This window comes from Rhamphochromis longiceps, linkage group LG3 (genome assembly GCF_057381845.1).
Source record: "Rhamphochromis longiceps isolate RC_006_pf linkage group LG3, R_longiceps_female_GT1.1, whole genome shotgun sequence".
Lineage (NCBI taxonomy): Eukaryota > Metazoa > Chordata > Actinopteri > Cichliformes > Cichlidae > Rhamphochromis > Rhamphochromis longiceps.
The window spans coordinates 52943688-52956331 of record NC_140559.1 but is presented as its reverse complement, the minus strand read 5'-3'; the positions used below and the strand labels follow the sequence as shown (position 1 = coordinate 52956331).

The following is a 12644-nucleotide window of genomic DNA, read 5'->3' as shown; positions in this document are numbered from 1 at the left end:
CAATTTATTTTTTATTTTTTATTTTTTGTGTCCCGTTTGGATCTATAGCCATCAGAATTGTTGTCTTGAGGCCAAGAAAGATGCCAAGAGGATTTATTTTAAGTGGATCATCATATTGGTCCATTTGATTGACCTTTATTATAATTATGAATTTATTTTATTTTCAGTTGCAAACGGGACAGACATGACTGTGGGATAGGACAGGGGGAAAGAATGAAAGAAAGAGGGGGAGAGAAAGGAAGAAAACCAAAGGGGAGAAAAAAAAAGAACAATACAAAATTTGTAATTTATTTTATCAACTTTCCTTCTGACGATGCTGTCTGTGTTGAGCGCTCAGTGAATCTGCATTTGACTACTCCGCCTAGGCTCGAGAGTGCAGCCTAGGCGGAGTAGTCGAACGCAGATTCACTGAGCACTCAACACAGACAGCATGGTCAGAAGGAAGAGCGCAGGGTAAGCTAGCGAGACAGAAGTGGACCTCCCCACCCTCATTCAGATCTGGCGTTTGGAATTATTTTGGTTTTCATGTGACGTATGACCCTGAAGGTAAGCGAATCATGGACTAAAGTAAAACAGTATGTTGGATGTGCCATGCAATGCTCAATTACATGGGTGGGAGCTAGTGTGTTAGCGCAGTTAGCTCGTTAACGTGTTGGCCGTCTAGCCCCACTGTATAGGGTAGCTCGTTAACGGAGATTTGCCGTGTTGTGGCGTTAAGGTTATTTCAACGAGATTAACCTGAAAGCACTAGTGGGAACACAACGAATATGACTGCACATTTACACTGACATCATCCTAGTGCAAAGACAAAAACAACAAGCATGCATGCTACAAACTTTAGCCGAGTCATTTAGACAGCTGTTAGCACAGGATTCTCCTTATGGAGACCTGATATGTTTAATATGCTGCTGAGAATATAGCCCAGAAGAAGCGGATAGTATAGCTTTTATTTTGGAAAGAGACATTTCTCTGTAATAAACTCTCTTTTCCAAAGATGAGTGATTCCTCAATCAGATACAGGGCTCGCAATATCGCTAGCCCGACATCCCGGGGCTATCTCTGCCCTGCCTGTCGGGCTATTGTAGGAAGGAAAAATATATGTCAATGCTTTTGCATTCTTTCAGAAATGTAGCTGGGTAATTATGTCATTGGGTGAGCCACTGTCAATATGTGACATATTGAAATCGTGTTTGAATTTGCGCTTGTTTTTTTGCTTTCACTTTGCAATCGCGCGAACTGTGTATAGAGAGCGACAGCACTGATCTGTGAGTGATGATAATTTGTGCACCAATTCCTCTGACATCGTCTTATTAATTGTTAGCTTACTATGCAAACATGACAAGTGAAATCTCCCGCAGCTTAAACATGTGAGAGGTTGATCGCGCAGAGAATCGCTGAGCTTATGTGAGTGCGGCAGGATATATATTTCACTATGATGACCTGGATGACTGAGAACCTTCACAGACAGATATATATTTTAGTTCTGCTGAGCCAAATAAGACAGGTCAGGGTGAAGAAGTGACAGCCAAAGAAAAGCTTACCACAAAACGGAGAAGTTATGACAAATCAGACTATAAGGCAAAAAGAAAGTGCAGCTTTATGGTTTCATGGACAAAAGAATTTCTGTGGCTGCAATATGACGAGCTAAAAAACAACACGCGCACAAGGGTTAGGGTTAAATTTAAAAACTGTACTTTTGTGTTAAAATATATATTTATAATTTTAATAAATGACAAATTAAAAAGGCATGAACATTTTTTTTTGTATCGAAAAAATATCGAACCGTGACACCAAAATACCGAACCGAACCGTGAATTTTGTGTATCGTTGCACCCCTAATATATATATATATATATACACACACACACACACACACACGTATACACACACACACACATACATATATATATATATATGGGCATACAGGGAACGCCATAACCAAGTGTCCAGCATAGTATACAGAAACATCTGTGCCGAGTATGACCTAGAAGTCCCGAGGTCAAAATGGGAGACGCCCCCTAGGGTGGTGGAGAATGGCCGAGCTAAGATCCTTCCAGATACGGACACAATGGTGGTGGCTAACCAACTGTACACAGTGGCGTTAGACAAGCAGAGGAAGACGGCCATAGTGGTAGACGTAGCGATACCGAATGACAGCAACATCAGGAAGAAGGAACACGCGAAGCTTGAGAAATACCAAGGGCTCAGAGAAGAGCTTGAGAAGATGTGGCGAGTGGCTCCAGCAGATCCCAGGAACAACATCGGCGAGCTCTGTCCAGAAGAGCGCATATATATATAAATTTAAAAAACATACACTTTAAAAAAATTAAAGGAAATGAACACTTTAGATCTCAGTGGGAACAAATCATGCAGATCTATACTGATATGGACTGGGTAATGTGCTGGGAAATAAAGGATCCCACATTGATAGAAATGAAAATGATCAACCTACAGAGAACCTACAGCTCCAAAGACACCTTAAAAATCAAGTTAACAAATTATGCAGCAGCTCAAAATGATACTCAGTAGTTTGTGTAGCCCCCACGTGCTTGTATGCATGTCTCAGATTGTTGGAGCATGCTCCTAATGAGACAGTCTGGTCTCCTGGTCAATCTCCTTCCAGATCTGAACCAGGGCATCACTGAGCTCCAACTCAAACATAAAGAGCTGCCCACAGTGGGTGAACCTGTGAGAAAGGGAGTGTGAGTTTCCACCAAGTAATGTGTTTGGTTCTTACAGGTCGAGTCAGTGAGCATTTCTGTTGCTCCTCTGAAGGTCAGGCGGTCTAAACTGAAGTCTGAGCCATGGCTGAACGACATCACTCGGGCTGCTCGAAGAGAGCGCAGAAAAGCAGAACGCAAGTGGGAAAAAGACAAACTACAAGTGTCTTATGATATCTTAAGAGATAGCTGGCATAAATATCAGAAAATTGTTAAGAACCAGAAATCCGCCTATTTTGCAGGTGTTATTAACGACAACTGCCATAAGCCCCGTCTCTTATTTAGTATTTTAAACTCTGTTCTTAACCCTCCCCAATCCAACTGTACAGAAGCTTCTGCTGAAACTTGTGAAGCTTTTTTAAATTTCTTTGTTTTTCTTTAATAGATTTTATCTATTAGAGCACATATTTTACCCCCTTCTTATGACCCTTCTGTTATTTTTAGCCTTTAGCATTTTTTAGCCATTTTGAACCTGTGTCTCTGTCTTATCTGGGTAAAATTGTCACCCAAATCAAGTCTGGTTCTCCCAGGGATGTCCTTCCCCCTCGTTTTTTTAAAGAAGTTTGGGACACTATTGGACCTTATATTCAAAGGCTTATAAACAGCAGCCTGACTTTAGGCGATGTACCTGTAATTTTTAAACAGGCAGTGGTCCAGCCTCTGCTGAAACACCCTGGCTTGGATGGCTCCTTCAAAAGCTGCTCTGGTTACCATGGAACGTACTGTTTCAGGTTGGATTCATCATTTGCTGTCACTATCAGGTTATTTTGCCCTCACACATGAGCTGCTGGCTGGCAGGAAGTATCAGAAACACGTTGTTCATGTTGTGGTAGCACTTCATACTTCATCCAAGCACTGTGTGCTCCAGATCGATGGCTGGACGGTGTTTCATTTTCTGCCTTAAAAAAAAAAACACAGAGAGAGAGAGAGATAAAACCATGTCTTTTTTTACACTTTGGAGAATCCGAGCATAATAAGCGAGACATTTGGACATTATCTCTTCATGGGGACAAGTCAAGACTAGAGAGGGGAATGAGAGATGATAAGTAAAAAAAATCATTCCTAATTTAAGGTTGTGTTCAAATCTTGAACTCAGTGAAAAGAAATCACTCCAGTAAATGAACAATGTTTAGTTTGCAATAGTCATACCCAGATCCTGATCTCGCCCACTGCTGGAATGGAGGATATTTACATGAAAGAATAACACTGTGGAGGGTGGAAGAGTAGAAAATCACGTGTTCTGAGTCAAAATTGCTTTTGCATTATTTGGCTACGCAGGTATTACTGATAGTAAAGTGCTTCGCTGTTTAAATATATGTTATGCTTTAGCTGGATAATTCTTTTCTGTCTTGTCTGATGTAGAAATTGGATTTCCCCCGCACACACACTCACTAAGGTCTGTAAAATCTGCAGCCTGTTTCTGTGTCTTTGCTGCCATCTGGTGGAGGTAAAAATGGCGCTCAATCTTAGCGGAAGTGACGTAGTAAAATCCACTCTCTGTAGGCTTTCTCCAGCTACATGCTGAGAGCGATGTTCTTGCGTTAAAAATACAGAGTTTAGGTTGTGTACAAAAGACTCTATCCAGTTTAATTCACCCATAGCTGAATACAGATGAGAGGTTTTTTTTGTTTTTTTTTTTAAATTAACTTTATTTATCACATTTTAGACATACAGTCAAGTAAAACAGGAATCACATAAAAGATGACATTGTGGTAGTACAATGAGGAACAGAGAGAGGGACAAGGACAGTGAGACAAAAGTGAGTACAAAAGATAAAATAAATTAAGGGGAACATAAATAAACAAAAGTTTGCAAGAGCCAAAATCAAGTTAGCAGTTTCAATCGGTTACAGATGTTAACAGTCTTGAGAGCCTTAGTGTTTTTTGATGAGGAGATTGTCCTTATATATTGTGCAAGTTCCATTTTTAATACAAGACGTTCAGGCTTTCTGCCGAGGACTTTGCTTTTGTGTATATGAAATTTTGCCAAAAATAAAACCAAATTTATAAAGAAGAAAGCATCATTGTCCTTGTCTTTAAAATTATAATAGCCAAAGACAACATCCTTATAGTATAGTTGAAGATTAGGGAGAACAGAGTCAGTAATAAACTTGTGGAAATCCTTCCAGAATTTACACGTAAATTTACAAGACCAAAACCAATGAGAAACTGTTTCAGGTTGTTCTTGACAGAAGGTACAATTTACATTTATTTCAGCCATAAATTTGGACAAATATTGTTTGGTAATACAGATGAGAGTCAAGATAAGCGTTAGCCACTCGGTGACGTTTGCCGGTGGGCGGAGTCCAACAGGCGGGACATAAAAACGAGATGCACCGCGCTCTTCTTCCACTTCCTTCGATGTTCTGGCAGAGGTAAGATTTGTGCAACACTTAGCCGCTTTAGTTCAGTTGCAGAGTTTATCCACTAACTGGATGATTTTAAAGAAAGAAACTGCTGTAGTGATGCTGCAGTTTCACGTTAGTTCACGTCTCATTTTCAGCCATTTTAAACGCTGCGTGGTGTTTTTGCTAGAAGTTTCTCTTCATTGAGCACCGACCAGATTTTAGCGTAATCTTCAACCATCCACCAGCAGAATTTAAACATTTCGACTGAAACTTCTGTCACTACTAATAAAAATATGTTCTTTACCTGATGCATCCAGTATTGAGACTTAAACGTAAAGCAGGCTTGCATTTTAATGGCTTCAGAAGTGACCGCACGGCAACTAACAGCGTCTCTAAATGATGAAACTTTTCACAGACCTGTCCTGAATGGCAGTGATTGCACTCTTTTTATTCTGATTTGAGACGCTGTTAAACTCAGTTTTCATACTGTTTCACGCGAACAGTAGCACGTTAAATTTTAGCGGTCACGTGGTAAACGGCATGGCTAGCTGGTTGCTAGCTGCAGCATGCTAACGCATTCTTTCTTTTCTTTCCAGATGTGGAGCTGCTGGAAACGTGCTTCCTGCACAGGTAATGTCTGTTTACAGAGTCGCTTTATTGCATTATAAGATGGAGAGTAGGGTCATGTAACCGTATTAAATGGCATAACGTGAAAGGTCATGCTACTGTGATGACCTGTTTGAACTCTCTCACTGAATAAAAACGTTGAAGACAGCATTTCAAACACTGAGTAGCATGAAGGAATCACCACTGATCGTCTAGTGCTTTTTCTTTTACAACTCTCTAACGGCGCCATTTTTTTTCTCCTCGTCTGGTTTCAGGCATGGCCTGTGAGGACACTTCCTACATCAGGTAATTAGAAAATGCTCCGAGTGCTTCAGATTTTAATCTGGATTAGGAATTTAAATGATCTCTCTCAGTGGCTCTGCAGTTAAACATCTGTGTGGCTATAAATGAGCATGTTGTGCTGCGGTGATGAGTCTTGGAACTCTCTCTTACTGAATCAGCGTTTTGAAGAAGCTTCTTTACCAGATTCTGAGCAGCATGTAGGCTCCAACCTGATTGTGCTGTAATGGCTCTTAAAACACTTTTATAAGACAATGACTGTGGTTTAAAGTTAAGGGCAGTGATTGAATTGACAAATCTCTAGTTCTAATTTCTTGAGGGCTTAAATACAGATCTCATTAACAAAGATTTATTTTTTTCTGTGTAGGTCCTCTGATGTGAACCCCGCAGTGTTCAGAGTGGCTTAAATTCAGAGGTCAGTTAAGATTTTCTGCCGTTGTTAAAATTCCACAGTAGGGTTTTAAGCATGATGATTACCATTAATGACAAGCATATGCCTGATTAATGTGATGTCAACCTTTAATCTGATTACCCTTTAATTTAGGCTAACAAACATGTAAATGTTAGTTATTGCAAATGATTAACAGTCGTATTTCTTTGCTAGGCTAAAGTTGTTTCAGAAGGAAGTGATGCCAAATCCGCATGTAAGTATTAAGCTTTAATTTTTTCAGGTTAATGTGAAATTCTAGAAATTGAATCTGAAATGCTAAATTAATTTATTGGTTCCATAATGTGAGGCATTTCTGACTGTTTGAAAGGATGAAATGGGTTAGCACCCATCAAACACCTGGACGACATGTGTCACATGGCAGTTTGTCACCAAAGCCCTGATCAAACATGCAAGTCCTTAATGGCACAAGAAGTAGTCCCTGCTTTTTTTTTATTAACGGCCCAACTTCTCCTTTAGGGACTTCCACCAAATGCTTGGGGAGGAAGGCAGTCGAGAAAGTTTCAAGGTAAGGATTTAAGACTTGAATATTCTTTCTGTTGAGCTTGTCGTGCAGAGACGAGACGTCTCATCTGCAGCGCAGTTTCAGTGATGATGATACTTAGCTCACTTTGACCCGATGTGAAACGACACGAACGTCTGAGCAACTGCAGCTTTTCACTTTGAAGGATTTCTATAATCTGTGTATTTTGTCATAATACAATCTGCATGGCCACTTGAGTGATGTAAATGATTTCTGTTGTCAGGTGACTTGATGACTGCTTCAGCAGCTCCATGGAGGCTTTCCGGTTTGAAGGTATGTTTAATAAAAAAAAAAAATCTGTGCAGTTTTAAATATTCAGACCTGCTGAAAATGATGAGAGAAATTTTGGAATCTCGTTCGTCTGAACTGCTGTTGATAAAATTTAAATCTGAAGTCAGTGACGGTCCACAGGAAACACTGTGAGACTTGAACCTCCTTTCTGTACCTTGACTTGATGCAATCATTTTACAGGTAGCTGAAGTTTGGGCTCCAGATGCTGCCATCACCATCCCAGCTGTTTGTCCAGGTGGGTGAACTCTGTAGCTTTGTTTTAGTGCTCATCTAGACATCTTTATGTAGGAGGCTTAGAGCTTGATGGACTCTAAACTTTTATTTAGACTGATGGGTGTCACTCAAGTTTCCTGTATGATGATACTTGCACACGTCTTACGCCTCGTGTCAATGCCAGACCTGAAAAGGTGAACCCACTGGTGTTGCCTTGGCAATAAGGGGATGACCTGTTGGGGTTACCAACAGTCTGAATGGAAACATACTGGAATTGTGAATCATCTGATGTTTATCTGCACGGGAACAAACCTGTAGCCTAACGTCATTGTGAGCAAACGTTGCTAATGTAACTTTGTGTCGTCCTTCAGGACAGAGCTGCCTGTCAAAGCTGTGAGCTGGACGCAAGCCCTAGGTAGGTGCTGTGCATGTTAACATCAACAGAAAAGTGATCATAGTGAAAATAAAGGATGAATGATTCTGGTATTAAGGTCTAAAACTGTGCAGTCATGCTTCCTGTCTGATAAGACTGTGAAAGCCCTGGATCTTGACTTTAGTACTGCTGGGTTTGTGCAAATGATGACATGCCAACACAGTCAAAGAGGGGGTTGACTCTACCCCCTCCAACTCAGTTGGTCTCCCCTCCTGTTGGCCTAGCATGGCGCTGAGAACCCTGAACGTCACCCTCCAGGTGTAAGGTGACCTGCTGGTGCTCTGATGGAGAAGGAGTGCTGACTGAGGCATGGCTGAAAGGTGTTTTCTGATCGCATCCCAGAAATGTCATATTTAAACTTCTTTGACACTTTATAACACAGTGGCTTTGAATGCTGCTTTATAGATTTGCTTCACTAAAGTGTTAATGTCAGTCTGACAATTTCCCCAAAAGAGCTTCAGCAGGATACTTAATACTTGTTTGTCTTTAAACAGCTTTAAACACCAGATCGTCGGTTCAGTCAGTTCATGCTGGTGAGTACAAACACTGGTTCTGTTTTAACAGCATGCAGCAGCTTAATGTCCAGTTAAACATTAAACAGAAGTGATGAGGTTGTTTTACCGCCCCAGTCTGAAGATTCGTGACTGATTGGTATACTCTGATCTCAGCAGCTAAAATGTGTTCTCAGTCACTCCACAAGCAGACTCTACTAACACATTTCATCTATTGCAGGTTTCTTGTTTGAGGCAATGGAGTCATGTGGTCTGTGTCCAGCACCTCATGTCATGAGACTGACATTGCGCACAGTCATGATGGTGAGTAACCAGTTTAAACTGGAAAAGTTACTTAATTAGGCAACGGTTTAGTGTTAAGCAGAAGTGATGAGGTTGTTTTACCGCCCCAGTCTGAAGATTCATGACTGATTGGTGTACTCTGATTTAAAACGGACTTAATCATAACATGAGTGTTCCTGCCCTCCATGTTTCTAAGTGTTTGTTTTTAAACTTTGCAGATTGGAGGGTACGTGCCACATCGTGACGATCTCCTGTGTGCTGCCACCAAGATGACTGCAGTTTGAACTACACTGGAATTGTGTGGACAGCTGTGATGTTTACATTTGTGGGGTTCTGTCACTTAAAATTTGCAGTAACAAAACAATAAAGTGTTTAAAATTTAGCAGACTAAGCAGTTTTATTTCAAGTGTGACTGTGGGGAGACTCGATAAACCAGAACATTTTAATAGTGCAAGTTTTTAGAATGTCAGGTTTCTGGCTTAAAGGGATAACACAGGGTGCTTTGTGTTGTAGCACAAATTAAATCAAACCTAAATGCTAACTGTCAAAGAATTGGCTTGAGGCTGATCGATGAGATGACAAATTATGCAGAACTGGCCTGTGCAAGAATGGTGGAAAGCACCAAATTTTTCTCTGTAGGAGCTTGTGATACAACCAGAATTTGCAAAGAATTGCATGTCAAAGAGAACTTTAGACTACATAAGAACGAGCATAACAAGTTGTCTGCAAGAATCAAGTGTGGATGTTGTAAGAAGGCAACTGCAGTGTTTTGCCACAAGAATGGATGAACTTTTATTACTGGGTTCATACAAGTAAACTATGGTAAGTCTCCTTTAAATCAGTGCAAACCCAGGACTGCTGGGTAAATCCTTACTTGATGGGACAAGTATAAAAGCATTCAGTCACTAAAGGCGGCAGGTCATGAACAGAGACCAGCTGGTCTGCAGTTAAACATTCAGTCAGCAGTGAAGATCCTCGCAGCGATGTCATCTAATAACCAGTCCACGCCAGCTAACAAGTTCTCTCCTGTTACTGCACTGCAACCAATGATACACCAGTGATGACTTTTGATGTTATCCAGGGCCAGCGCCTGCAGAAGAACAAAGTGTCAGCATCCACCGTGATATATGCAACTATATCATTGCTGAAATGCAGTGTCAAGTGGGTGCAGAGCTCACCTCTCGTATTGCCTCTTTGGACAGAGCTCCTGGTAAATCCTGTTTGTTGGCAAAAACCAGCAGCGTTGCACCAGCTAACCTCTGCAAAGAACGGAGCGCAGCTTATTTAAAAATAGCATAACGTGTTCATACTGAAATCAAATATTTTGACTCTAGCTTTTAGGGGTCCATGGAGGCCAGTGTGAGTTGCCCAGTTTTGAAAATATCTTAAAAGATATAGAAAGTCCAGACAACTCAGAAAAACGATTAAAGATTTGCTTTCTATTAAAGATAAATGGATACTTCTGATTGGTTTGGGCAAAATATTCCTTTTAAATGACAGGTGGAATACCAGGGTTAAGGCTGGTATTCAGGACTAGTGAGTGTCACATTTTTACACACCTACCCTTCTGGTCTAACGGTTACTGCAAACCTATTGCGTTTACTCTTTTATCCTTTAAAAAACAAAACAACCAATATAAAGGATTCTGTCACTCCACTGTGTGTCATTCTCATATACCTCCTCCAGGAGGAGTGCGCTGAGCTCCTGTCTGCAGTCTTCCAGTCTGAGTCTGTCTGCGCTGTCCACCACCCACACCAGCCCATCTGTGCTCTCAAAGTAGTTCCTCCAGTAGGAGCGCAGTGACTTCTGACCGCCTACGTCCCAAATATTCAGTTTAAACCTGGAAACACAAGGAGTGGGAGGCATGAATGGAAATGTACAGACTGAGCTAGAAAAAAAAAAAAAACAGGTCTAAAGAATACTTTTGTACATTAACACAGGAGGTTTTCAGCAAACGTTTGCCTCCCTTCTACTTTTAAATACCGTACGAACCACAAGTTGGCAAGCAGCCTGAGAGCGAAGTGCTCTGATATAGTCCCATTTGGTTTTATGGTAAAATGGGGCCTGATTATTTAAGAGATGAAGGATTTTAACTTTGATTCTGGATTTAACAGGCTGACACACAGAAATAAAAGCCAAATCAAAAGGCGCCACAGGCGGAAGGAAATAGAGGCAAATAGATCTGAAGGGATAAAGCATTTCCTGTGACTTTTATTCCTTTATTACACTGAAGCTTCATTTATTATTTGTCATGGTTTTCACACAAGACAACACACAATACCTACTTTCATATTCATATAGGCACATTTTAATTTTAGATTATTATATCGACCATCTTTGAAATTTTTCCTTGACTAGATTAGTTTTTTTAAAGAAACATGGGTGTCAAAGCAACGTGCGTGTGCGCGTGTTTGAGCCAGTGCGCGCGTTACCCTTTGTGCTCCAGCGTTTTGATGTTGAAGCCCAGTGTGGGAGAGATGGTGCTGACGTCCTCCCCGTTGAATTTTTTCAAGATGGTCGTCTTCCCCGCGTTGTCCAGACCTCTGCACGCGCCAGGTTAAAGACAACTCACACACCTGAGAGGTTTTAATCGATTAATCAGCGTCTCGTATATTTACTAGAATACGTGTAACAGCTAGCATAGCAAGAAGGATGAATCCGCACAGAGGGAAAAATAAAGAGAAAGGCGTTATCCGGCATCTTTATCTAACGACACAGACACACAGAGAAGCTTGCGGGTTCTTATTTGATACATGTATAGTTATAATAAACCAAGTGCACGAATGCCACTTTGTTTTCAGCCTAGCCAAACCTGTCACAGAAAGGATACAGCATCAGCAGCCTCATCTCGCGCTCCTTCTGTTTCATCTTCTTCAAAATTGTTAGTAAACCCATCGTGACGCTGCCCCGTTTAACTGTTATACTGTAATAAATGTATGTTATAATTTTAAAGTTTAGTATGATAATGTTCGGCTCTCGTAAGCAGCATTGCAACTCAGGAAGAAGCCAGAGTGTTAATCCCGCCCCATGTAGCCACCGATTGGCTTGTTTTGCAGCAAGAGAACGTGGATTGGTTGCTTTCAACTTCCGGCGCCGGCAGATTGGTCAGTGTGCATATTTAAGGTGTGGCCGGGCTGTGGAGGCCAGAGAACTACTGTGATGGTTTGCGGCAGCGCCTACTTGTGTCTGTTGTGGAAATTACACATTTGAGTCGGTTTGGGGAATGTTCTAATTTTCAAAATATAAAATGTTAACGATCTTGTGAAAATGAAAACAAGCATCAGAAATGTGAACATTTTTACATTTAGGAGTTATAAACGAGTCAGCTATTTTTACCACAGTTTTCAACCACTGAATCCACTTTACAGATTTTTGCAAATATTTCTTAGGCGCTTCTTTTCTAACTTTTAACAAAATACACTGGAAAAATTGCAATGACACCTTTTTGTGAATTATGTGATAAATGTGATTTATTAATAAATATTAATAAATCTAATTAAAAATCGAATTAATCTAAGTTAATGTACAGAGAACCAAAGAAAATAAATACAGTTCAGGCTCTGTAGTCCAAAGCTTTACCATACCAGCTCTTTCCCTCTTCTTCTTATTCTTCTTAAAAAATAAATTAAAACAAAAACATAGTTTCTTAAACTGTAAAGTAAAATCTGAGTTGTTTCATATTTTTTTCTTGCGTGATTTACTTAAGATAACAAAACAATTTAAATTAACAACATTTTTATGTGGGAATTAAACAAGTCAGTTAATCTAAATGTAAAATGTGAATTTGTTTAGAGAAAACATAATATATTTAAGTAAGATGTGACATTTCTAACAATAATTGGTCTAAAATAACTCATTTAATCTATTTACATTAAGTAAAACATATTATTATAAATAGCTCTCCCTCACAGGGAGCTGGTGTGGATGTGGTCAAATGTCATTGTATGCAAATACTTCTGCAGCGGTGCC

General features: G+C 40.2%; 1 protein-coding gene, 1 long non-coding RNA gene and 5 other non-coding genes across 8 annotated transcripts; 6 read left to right on the top strand and 1 right to left on the bottom strand.

The window, feature by feature from the left end:
- The first annotated feature begins 5067 nt into the window (after window positions 1–5067).
- On the top strand, window positions 5068–9057 carry LOC146675225 (uncharacterized). Of its 2 annotated transcripts, none has more exons than XR_014910254.1 (12): window positions 5068–5094; window positions 5664–5697; window positions 5949–5979; window positions 6341–6388; window positions 6578–6617; window positions 6881–6929; window positions 7168–7217; window positions 7416–7470; window positions 7820–7863; window positions 8376–8414; window positions 8614–8696; window positions 8894–9057. It is a non-coding gene; the product is annotated as an uncharacterized LOC146675225 (long non-coding RNA). The 2 variants fall into 2 exon arrangements; XR_014910255.1 differs by having other exon boundaries at window positions 5072–5094; window positions 6341–6392; window positions 6585–6617.
- Window positions 5790–5862, top strand: LOC146675230 (small nucleolar RNA SNORD36). Its single transcript, XR_014910696.1, has one exon. It is a non-coding gene; the product is annotated as a small nucleolar RNA SNORD36 (small nucleolar RNA).
- On the top strand, window positions 7005–7069 carry LOC146675229 (small nucleolar RNA SNORD29). Its single transcript, XR_014910875.1, has one exon. It is a non-coding gene; the product is annotated as a small nucleolar RNA SNORD29 (small nucleolar RNA).
- On the top strand, window positions 7585–7710 carry LOC146675228 (small nucleolar RNA SNORD22). The gene has a single exon (XR_014910874.1). It is a non-coding gene; the product is annotated as a small nucleolar RNA SNORD22 (small nucleolar RNA).
- LOC146675227 (small nucleolar RNA SNORD31) lies at window positions 8478–8549 on the top strand. Its single transcript, XR_014910871.1, has one exon. It is a non-coding gene; the product is annotated as a small nucleolar RNA SNORD31 (small nucleolar RNA).
- LOC146675226 (small nucleolar RNA SNORD31) lies at window positions 8753–8824 on the top strand. Its single transcript, XR_014910872.1, has one exon. It is a non-coding gene; the product is annotated as a small nucleolar RNA SNORD31 (small nucleolar RNA).
- A 383-nt stretch (window positions 9058–9440) lies between the features above and the next one.
- arl2 (ADP-ribosylation factor-like 2) lies at window positions 9441–11704 on the bottom strand. The gene is made up of 5 exons (XM_085400328.1): window positions 11506–11704; window positions 11108–11218; window positions 10353–10515; window positions 9854–9934; window positions 9441–9765 (listed from the first exon to the last, which is right to left on the bottom strand). The coding sequence occupies exons 1-5, from the start codon at window positions 11568–11570 to the stop codon at window positions 9631–9633; spliced, it is 555 nt and encodes a 184-aa protein (XP_085256454.1). The 5' UTR covers window positions 11571–11704; the 3' UTR covers window positions 9441–9630.
- Between the last annotated feature and the right edge of the window lie 940 nt (window positions 11705–12644).

Bases quoted from the DNA above. Each gene is read 5' to 3' on its own strand.
- arl2 (XM_085400328.1), bottom strand. From the start codon at position 11,570: ATGGGTTTACTAACAATTTTGAAGAAGATGAAACAGAAGGAGCGCGAG. The intron at 11,219-11,505 runs GTATCCTTTCTG...TGGCGCGTGCAG, and splicing joins GAGATGAGGCTGCTGATGCT to AGGTCTGGACAACGCGGGGA. The intron at 10,516-11,107 runs GTAACGCGCGCA...TTGTGTTTCCAG, and splicing joins AAAACGCTGGAGCACAAAGG to GTTTAAACTGAATATTTGGG.